At 31.2% G+C, this 9,171-nt stretch overlaps 3 protein-coding genes across 3 annotated transcripts in view; 2 read left to right on the top strand and 1 right to left on the bottom strand.

The window, feature by feature from the left end:
- The first annotated feature begins 405 nt into the window (after window positions 1-405).
- LOC126773869 (geminin-like) lies at window positions 406-2,031 on the top strand. Its single transcript, XM_050495093.1, has 5 exons — window positions 406-500; window positions 664-785; window positions 867-1,004; window positions 1,090-1,216; window positions 1,747-2,031. The coding sequence occupies exons 2-5, from the start codon at window positions 667-669 to the stop codon at window positions 1,858-1,860; spliced, it is 498 nt and encodes a 165-aa protein (XP_050351050.1). The 5' UTR covers window positions 406-500; window positions 664-666; the 3' UTR covers window positions 1,861-2,031.
- Window positions 2,032-2,183: 152 nt separating this feature from the next.
- Window positions 2,184-4,416, bottom strand: LOC126773836 (uncharacterized). The gene is made up of 4 exons (XM_050495041.1): window positions 4,294-4,416; window positions 3,903-4,188; window positions 2,761-3,297; window positions 2,184-2,589 (listed from the first exon to the last, which is right to left on the bottom strand). Coding segments are annotated over exons 1-4 (1,125 nt in total). The 5' UTR covers window positions 4,296-4,416; the 3' UTR covers window positions 2,184-2,289.
- A 752-nt stretch (window positions 4,417-5,168) lies between these two features.
- The window catches only part of LOC126773942 (probable ATP-dependent DNA helicase HFM1), a 39,374-nt gene continuing 35,371 nt past the window's right edge, over window positions 5,169-9,171 (top strand). Inside the window, exons 1-5 of the mRNA XM_050495204.1 lie at window positions 5,169-5,182; window positions 6,142-6,305; window positions 7,310-7,390; window positions 7,606-7,731; window positions 8,838-8,967. Coding sequence (XP_050351161.1) covers window positions 5,169-5,182; window positions 6,142-6,305; window positions 7,310-7,390; window positions 7,606-7,731; window positions 8,838-8,967 — 515 coding nt within the window. The remainder of the gene's footprint in view (window positions 5,183-6,141; window positions 6,306-7,309; window positions 7,391-7,605; window positions 7,732-8,837; window positions 8,968-9,171) is intronic.

The following is a 9,171-nucleotide window of genomic DNA, read 5'->3' as shown; positions in this document are numbered from 1 at the left end:
CAACATCACTGGCATCATAACCAAAAATGATTAAACGAAAAAAGTTTCTAAAGATATACAAATGAAAATCTATATAAAAACAAAGTTGCTAAAAGTTTTAGATTGCTTAATAAAAGTCAATACTGTTAGTGTATGCGCAAACACATATTCACTCCCATAACATGATAGGACGTCAATCTGACGCGCTGGGAAATAGACTTGGCGCGAGGACAAGACAGATGGCTTTACTTTTCCAGGGTACGAGAATGTAAGCATCAATGGCTGCTCTTAACTTGCAGCCAAGAAAACTAGACACAAGACTAGAGTTCTTGAATTAGCTTTTGAGTTAGGCTGTATGGTAACATATCATTGTCATTTTTGAATGGAATTTATGAATATATAATATGTCAAGTCAAGCCAATCAATGTCAAATAAAATGTTCGGTTTATCGTTGGCGGTAAATATCTAAGCATTTGTGAAATTGTGTTGTTAATTTTTTCAAAGAAGATTCTTTTCTTTAGGTAAAGTTCATGTTATTATTAAATCACCTAATATTCAATTAAACTATTTTGTCTTGCATTGATAATATTAAGTGAGAAGTTAGTGAATTCAGGTTATGTTCATGTATTATAGAATAGGTTTTAATATAGAATACCCTCTTTACAAAGCATTTTACGATTTCAGAAAATGCCTCGGACTACAAGAAGATCTCTTAAGACACTACAACACACCGCCACCGATACAGAAAATTTAGTGGGTAGGCCGTCAAAAAGTTTAAAACATCAGCTTAGTCATGAATCGGTTATGTATGTAAATTATTTTTAGAATAGTACATTTACATGTCCGTTAAATCATATACATTTTATTTACTACGTTTCTTCTTTTAGAGAAGTAGAAGTGAAGAAGAAAAATCTTTCTACAAAGGAAACTCAAGTCAATCTTGAGAACAAAATAAGTGCAGATGATTTGACAAATCCAGAAGGAGCTTCTGAAAGATATTGGCAAATTTTAGCAGAGAAGCGTCAGTAAGTATTGTCACTGTTATTTATTTTTTAAAAAATAATTTTTGGATTCTGTTTGAATAGATAAGATATCTTTCTTTTTTCATAGAGTTGCTCTACAAGATGCTCTTGAAGAAAATGAAAAACTACGAAAAATTATCGAAGATTTAAAGCAAGAGAATATACAGTATAAACAAATGTTGGATGAAGCCAATAGCTTTGTTGAAGTTATTAAGGTATGTACCAGACAGGTATTACATATGCTATATATGTAGGTATAACAGTTCCACAGATCAATAAATTGTCTCGACAGTTGTCTATTTTATATATTAAACACAATATTTTCTAGATCATTACATTTATCTTCAAATTGTTATAACTTAGAGTGGTAAATAAAACTAGCAATATTTGAGCAATACTTTGTTAAAATTTAAAGCAAAATAGTGGTGACAGTTATATTAGAAAAAAATTACCCTATTCCAATCGTAGTAGGAATAAAGAGAATCCTTTGATTTACACATATACACAACAAATAATTATTTTCAATTAATATATATTTTTAATAATAATAAACTACTATTCCACTTAACTGCTCATATCCACTTTAATTTTACTTCTAAAGTTCCATTAACAACTTTGCTAACATTAAAAACACCAGATCTGACCAATGATAATATGTCAATTCAATGTCCAAAGTTGTTTATTTAGGTTCACTCTTCCTTTAAGTTATAGATGAAAGAACTTAAAGAGTTTTTATTTTTTTAAGGAGGAGCTAGCAAACAGCAGCAAAGATGACACTGGAATTGATGTCAATGATGTTAGCACTGCTGACGAAGCCCCAGAGGAGGATGTAATTAAATCAGATACACCAAAAAACTAATAGAAATAATGCATATGGCCTTTATTAGTCTTTTATGTCAAGTTCATTTTTTTAATTTGATTTTTTTTTCTTGCTGTTACTTCTTATTTTAGAAAAGTATGTACCTTTTCAAGATAAGTAGTATTAAAGATATTTATTTCATTTATATTTACACAAGATCTTAGTTTAGATTACTGTTAATTCATTATCAAAGAATCATTTAAATACTTTATAAGTTGTGATACTGATTTGGATTTTTTTTTTAATGTACTGAATAATAACAAAAATAGATTAAGTTTAGAATGTAATTTTTAAATATAAAGTTTTAAATAAAATTAATGTGTCATTATTGAATTTTTTATATTTCACTATAAACTGCTAAAATACAGCTACACTTCCAAGTAATACATTAATGAATTATTTAAAAAAAAATACCTTTACTAAAATTAATTAATCCTTTTTCAAAAATGCTTTGAAATTATCATCAAAATTAGTTTCATATGTCCATGGCATTAAGTCTGGGTACATAGATACTGTTTTTAGTACATCAACACATGTATTACATGGTAACACACTCCTTACTTTATCATTAAAGCAGCCAGTTACATAAATATAGTGATTGGTTATCAAATTATATATATAATTAACATATTTATAATCTAAATTGTCATTTGTACTAGGCACTTGCGGTGAATTAGATTTTATTTTGTTAAGATATCCTGTTGTTATAATTGGTACTATGAAGTCAGCCTGAAAAAAGGAACCTTTTTTAAATTTCTTTCATTTAAAAAAATATAACATTACATATAAAAAATTAAATATTAAAAATAATTCTTGTTAGTAGAATTATTTTATCAAAATAGATGAAAAATACCAACAGATTCAAAACTCAATAAAAGCATTCAAATTTTATCAACAAACCTTTTCAAAATACTCTCTAATAAATCTTTCTGGATTTTGATACACTTCCTCTCTTCTGCTATTAAGAGTCAATATTTCCACATCCATGTCATCCCACTCGCTAACATATCGCTGAATATTTATTGCAGTATCTAAACCATCTTCAGTATAAGTCAAAAAGAGTATAGGACGATCATTCTCTATTTTGATACTTTCAATATTTTTTGATGGACTTAATGATGGCTGTTTCGGTTTCTGGTTTTTATGTTTAGCTAGAAAAGTTTTATTTAAGGCTGGAGGCAAATCAATATTTAAATTTTTTATAAAACTCACAATTTCTCGTGGGCTACTTGTTTTACTTGTGCTGTGATAGCCACTGTCCTCTTTATTGAAACATTGAGCTAAATTACAAAATGGTTCCTCGACTGCTTTCAAAATGTCATATCTTTTCATTTTTACTAAAGCATCTAATATCTTATCTAATGTGGCAGTGTCATTTTGCATAAACACTTTAACTACAATATCAGCAGGATCGTCTTTAACTGAATTAGATATATACTGAAAAAGATTAATCAATTATTCCAAAATTGTCGAGTCATTGTAACTAAAGTATTTTTTCCTTAATTTGCTATATATCAATCAATGATATAAATCATACATATTTAGCAAAAAAATGTGTGAGCCATGCACACCCCAGTATGGTCTAGTGAGCACCCCAGGATGTTGGGTTTCCGATTTAAAAGTCTAGGCTGGACACCTAAGAAACTTCAAACGAAAATCATTGAAATGAAATAATTATCTACAGCCGAGAAATCTATGTACATACTTAGTTTTTAGTATATACTATTATACAGTATATTCCGTTTTGTTACTTTTGAATACAGGCAAGGTAATAGATTTGTATCATACATTTCATGTTTTGAGAAACGAAACCGAACTTCGGAACTGTCATAGTTCGATTTTTTTTTCGTAATAGAGGCCCAGGCCCCTAAACAACCCTAGATATGCCAATGAATTTATATTATGTTAAAGTGACTGTGTTTTTTGATAATCAAGTTATATAGTATAGCTTTTAATTAGGCACTTATTTAAGACACATGTTAATTCTTTGCTAGCGATTAGTTGCAAAAGTAATAATAATTCAAACATTAAAATAAACTCACATCTAAATCATCCTGTGATATTCCTAGAGCACATCCAAGTTCTTTCCATGTGTCTAAAGATCCTCCCACTTTCTTAACAAGAGTTTGCCACGCTTCATAACAAATCGTCCCAGTTTTTGTGTTCACATTTCTATAATACAATAAACTCGTATGAAGATAGCAGACCTTTTTGCTAAGTGTTTTTAATTCCAATATTTCTCTTTCTCTTTCTTCATGCAATATTTCTTCAAGAGCTAATGTATCTAAACTTATGGTATCTGCGTTTTCGTATTCTTTTAATGAATCCCTGAAACGAAAAGAACTTTTGGTATTTCCATATTCGTAATACGATATAGTTTTAGCCAAATTATAGTATTTTAAAGCAGTATATAATTTAACTTAAATTCCTTACATTTTCTAAACGTAATTTCAGTCGGTTTTTTTTAAAATATCAGTAAAATTCTAGAAATATGACTGGAAATACATTATTTTACAATAAGGAAAATTATTGAGGTATCTACCCACTTAGTTCTCTACACAATAATAACAGGAATTTCAAAATTTGACAGTGGCGTGTGGCAATTAGAAGACAGTGCTGCTATATCTCTAAAATCTTTTGTACTTTTTTTTTTATAGAATAGGAAGGCGGACGAGCATATGGGCCGCCTGATGGTAAGTGGTCACCAACGTCCATAGACATTGGTATTGTAAGAAATGTTAACCATCGCTTACATCACAAACCAATCTTGGGAACTAAGATGTTATGTCCCTTGTGCCTGTAATTACACTGGCTCACTCACCCTTCAAACTGGAACACAACAATACCAAGTACTGCTGTTTTGCGGTAAAATATCTGATGAATGGGTGGTATCTACCCAGACGAGCTTGCACAAAGCTCTACCACCAGTAAAAAGATATTAGATTTGTATATATCAGTTATAATATAATATTATTATTTTTTCGTTGAAAGCTATGAAGATATTACAGTATCGTCAATTCTTCAGTTATCTTAGTCTTTAAAAAAATAAATTTCTAAAAAAAATTTAAATACTTTTACGGGCCTTATATAAATTGTATGTTTTTATTTACTTTACAATATTTATTGTTGTATTACTTCGACAAAGCAAATTCATAAATGTTTATGGTAAGAAAACAAAAAAAAAATTACGGGAAGCTGGAGTAGATCAGTTTTGGCGGGTTTGTTTAAGAAAACAAACTAAAAACACATAGTTTTTAAAACTAAGTTGGTAATATTTTCTTGAATGTGGCTTTCTTATTTTTCAAAATATGGTTGATCACATGTAAGTATTGAATAATTCATAAAAATAATTCATTTAATGCATTTAAATCAATACTTACCAGAAATCGAATGTTATTAATGATAACATATACATATACTTTTTATTCTCTTCAATCTTTAAATATTGCTAACAAAACCTGGCAGGCGTGGTCCTGTCGGTATAATTTATTAGTTACTTTTTAATACCTATATATTTTAAACATATTTTATTTATTTCTGAATTCATATATAATTAAATGTCGTTGTGACAGTGCTCAGTGTACCAAGTGTATTTTTTTTACTTATTCGATAGCGTTGACGTTAGCACACAGTCCTTTTAAGCTTTACCGTAACCGTAACAGCCTGTGAATCTCCCACTGCTGGGCTAAAGGCCTCCTCTCCTCTTTTTGTGGAGAAGGTTTGGAGCTTATTCCACCACGCTGCTCCAATGCGGGTTGGTAGAATTCACATGTGGCAGAACTTCAGGGAAATTAGACACATGCAGGTTTCCTCACGATGTTTTCCTTCACCGTAAAGCACGAGATGAATTATAATCACAAATTAAGCACATGAAAATTCAGTGGTGCTTGCCCGGGTTTGAACCCACGATCATCGGTTAAGATTCACGCGTTCTTATCACAGGGCCATCTCGGCTTTTTTAAGCTTTATAACTTTTTAATAGAAATCATTTATACATAGAAAGAAATGCATTCGCTTGAACATTTTTATGCCAACTTACGTTGCAAAATTGGCCTCTATATAAGATCTTTTATTTTAACGGGATAATAATATAAAATAATAACCTATGTTCATTCCGAAGTATCATTTTATATGTATTGATGGAAGTTTTTTGTTAAATCAAATTACTAGTTTTGGAGTTTCCTGCATCCAAACTTATAATCTTTCCTGCATACAAACATGTTGCAGAAGTATAAAACGTTATGGCTAACGATTTAAAGCTTAGTAATAAATTCTCTTTAGCTCAAAATTCACAGATATTTTAGACGACGAAATGGAATGCTCGCAGCCTCTATCGTTGCCGTCATCAAATAATTCAGATATACAAGAAATTTCGGGCCTAGTGCAAAATCGACCACCCAAAAATACCGGGCAAGAGGGTAATTTTCGGAGCATTGAAGAAATAGGTAGTTAATAATTTTTACCTTATTATTAATAAATACACCAGTAGAAGTAATAAATTTTATTATTTGTTAATTTTAATATCTTTTATATAATAACTTATGAGATATTTGAAATTTAATTCAAACAAAAAATCATATATTGTTAATTCGATGACAATCGCTCAGTTCTCCGTTTTTTATATATGCGCGGGAAACATTATGTATTTTTATATTATGTTTAAGTATGCTATATACAACCCTTACCTTTCTGTTTTCTATTTCTTTCTTCTTCTTTAAGGTTGCGTTGAAGAGATCGCTGTTTTAGCGATATGGCCTCTCATACATCTTTCTTGTATGTAATGTAATATAATAATAATAATAGTAAATGTTTATTGGTGTGCAATAAAGAATATTTGTATTGTATTGTAAATCTTTCAGCTTTTATCTTATCATAATAAGTTAAACGATGACGTGTATTCTTCTTTCTAATTTCAAATTAATGACGGCGGAAAAGATAAATGAGTGCCTAGCTAAATAACCTTCATAAGAAAGGCCATGAAGTTTTAACCTGACTTAATTTTTCTTGTTTTTTTTTACTATTTCAGACTTCAGACTTCGATTCCCTCGTTGGTCTAGTGGCTTGATGTAAAGCCGCAGACCCGAAGGTCCTGGGTTCAATTCCCAGGTCGGGCCAATAAAAAGTTATTGGGTTTTTCTGTCTAAAAATTCTCAGTAGCAGCCTAGAGTCTGGAAGTTTGAAATGCGTACACTCCCGTTCCTCGGAAAACACGTAAAGCCGTTGGTCCTGCGCCTGAACTCTTTCCGGTCGTGTCGGATTGCCTTCCCATCGGATTATGAGTTAGGGAATAGAGAGTGCACCTGTGTTTGCGCGCACACTTGTGCACTATAATATCTCCTGCGCAGTTGGCTAATCTCTCAAGAGAGATCAAGAGATTCTCAAGAGATTGGCCGCCGTGGCCGAAATCGGTCTGGAGGAGGTATTATTGTTATTATTATTACTATTTCAGAACTGAAATATAGACACGTATTCGCTTATCCGTATTTTAATTTGGTACAATCAAAAGTTATTGAGGATGCATTGTACACAGGCGAGTAATATTTTTTTTTCGAATTTTATTTAGTATTTTATAATTAATTACTTACATACCTAATATGTGGTATTTGATCTAAGTAATTTAATTTGTAGAAAATAGATAATTTGCCCGTTTTTCTGATGGCAGTTTGATTCTGAATCTTTTTACTTATTGATTTAAAAGATCTTCTTGTTGTTTATTTTTATATTTTTTATTTTATATTTTTACAGATAAATCTATGGTAGTGTGTGCGCCGACTGGTTCTGGTAAGACAGTTATATTTGAAATGGCTATAGTACATTTATTAATGGAACTCCAGGATAAGAATTACGCAGATGATTTTAAGATTATATACAGTTAGTATCTTAGAAGTAAATTATAGTTTGATACTAAAACAGATCAGGTACAGCGTTAAACCTAATGCAAGCCCAATGTCTTGACTGGTGGTAGGGCTTTGTGCAAGCTCGTCTGGGTACCACCAGGTAGGTACCACCCACTCATCAGATATTCTACCGCAAAACAGCAATACTTGATATTGTCGTGTTCCGGTTTGAAGGGTGAGTGAGCCAGTGTAATTACAGGCACAAGGGACATAAAATCTTAGTTCCCAAGGTTGGTGGTGCATTGGCTATAAGCGATGGTTGACATTTCTTACAATGCCAATGTCTAAGGGCGTTTGGTGACCACTTACCATCAGGTGGCCCATATGCTCGTCCACCTTCCTATTCTATAAAAAAAAATGGCGATAATAATAAGATAATATAAATAGAAAGTAATTTAAAAATACATTACTTAATATTTGAATAAATATATAAGTGCATAAATAATATTTCTTTACTTCCGACGACAAAGGAAAACATCGTGCGGAAACCTCATACCTAATTTTTTATACATCTTGCTTTTGTGTGTTGTGTATCCACTGAACCGCATTAGAGCGCCGACGTGTAATAAGCTTCAAGCTCTCTTCAAAGGCCAAGGGAGCCATTGCTATTTATTGCACTGTAAAGTCTTTTTAAGTATGTAAAGAATGAATTTATTTACCGCTGGTTGCTGATCCAGATATCCGCTATAGAAGGTTCCTGTACTCTCAGCAGTATTGCTATCATTATCAATGTATGATCTATCATCATCATATCAGATCAGACACAGACTTAAGGGCACTGAGGTCATCGGTCAAATACGAAAGTATAGCCCCGAATAATTCTTGAACAAGACGACAACATTTTATTAACAGATTTTCATTTATTGAAAATGTTTAAAAAAAAAGTAATTTGTGAATGAGATTTTTTTCTCTTAGAACGAATGTTTAATTTTTTATCTGCAAAAATATCATATTGTGATGGCCCTTTTCTTCTTGAGGCCAAAGAACTAGAGTCCCTAGTAGATTATTATCTAAATTATGTATTCCTAATGCTATACATTGCTACTGTTAGTATAGTTGTTTATACGTAATATATTTTAGTGGCTCCAGTAAAAGCCTTATGCACTGAAAGGTTATCTGAATGGTATCCAAAATTCAACAAACTAGGATTATTGTGTATCGAAGTAACCGGTGACACAGATGTTGAATTCCCGCAGTTAAAACCCTACAGGTTAGATTTGCATGTTTTTATTAGCAATTAAACCCTGTATTTGTATTCAATTGATTACATACATGTAAAAATAATTTACACGATTGTCTAGTGAACTGGGGTGGAAATTTGTTTTATTGGCTTAATTTGTGTTTAATACTAATACCTCGTAAAGATAAGTGCGTAAGGATACCAGTATGTGTCGAATGAACAATCTGCAACATT

This window comes from Nymphalis io, chromosome 15 (genome assembly GCF_905147045.1).
Source record: "Nymphalis io chromosome 15, ilAglIoxx1.1, whole genome shotgun sequence".
Lineage (NCBI taxonomy): Eukaryota > Metazoa > Arthropoda > Insecta > Lepidoptera > Nymphalidae > Nymphalis > Nymphalis io.
The sequence above is the reverse complement of the archived record's forward strand: the minus strand, read 5'-3'. Positions and strand labels throughout refer to the sequence as shown.

Bases quoted from the DNA above. Each gene is read 5' to 3' on its own strand.
- LOC126773836 (XM_050495041.1), bottom strand. The intron at 3,298-3,902 runs GTGAGTTTATTT...AATCTTTTTCAG, and splicing joins TATCACAGGATGATTTAGAT to TATATATCTAATTCAGTTAA. The intron at 2,590-2,760 runs GTTTGTTGATAA...TCCTTTTTTCAG, and splicing joins TTAGAGAGTATTTTGAAAAG to GCTGACTTCATAGTACCAAT.
- LOC126773869 (XM_050495093.1), top strand. From the start codon at position 667: ATGCCTCGGACTACAAGAAGATCTCTTAAGACACTACAACACACCGCC. The intron at 1,005-1,089 runs GTAAGTATTGTC...CTTTTTTCATAG, and splicing joins ATTTTAGCAGAGAAGCGTCA to AGTTGCTCTACAAGATGCTC. The intron at 1,217-1,746 runs GTATGTACCAGA...TATTTTTTTAAG, and splicing joins GCTTTGTTGAAGTTATTAAG to GAGGAGCTAGCAAACAGCAG.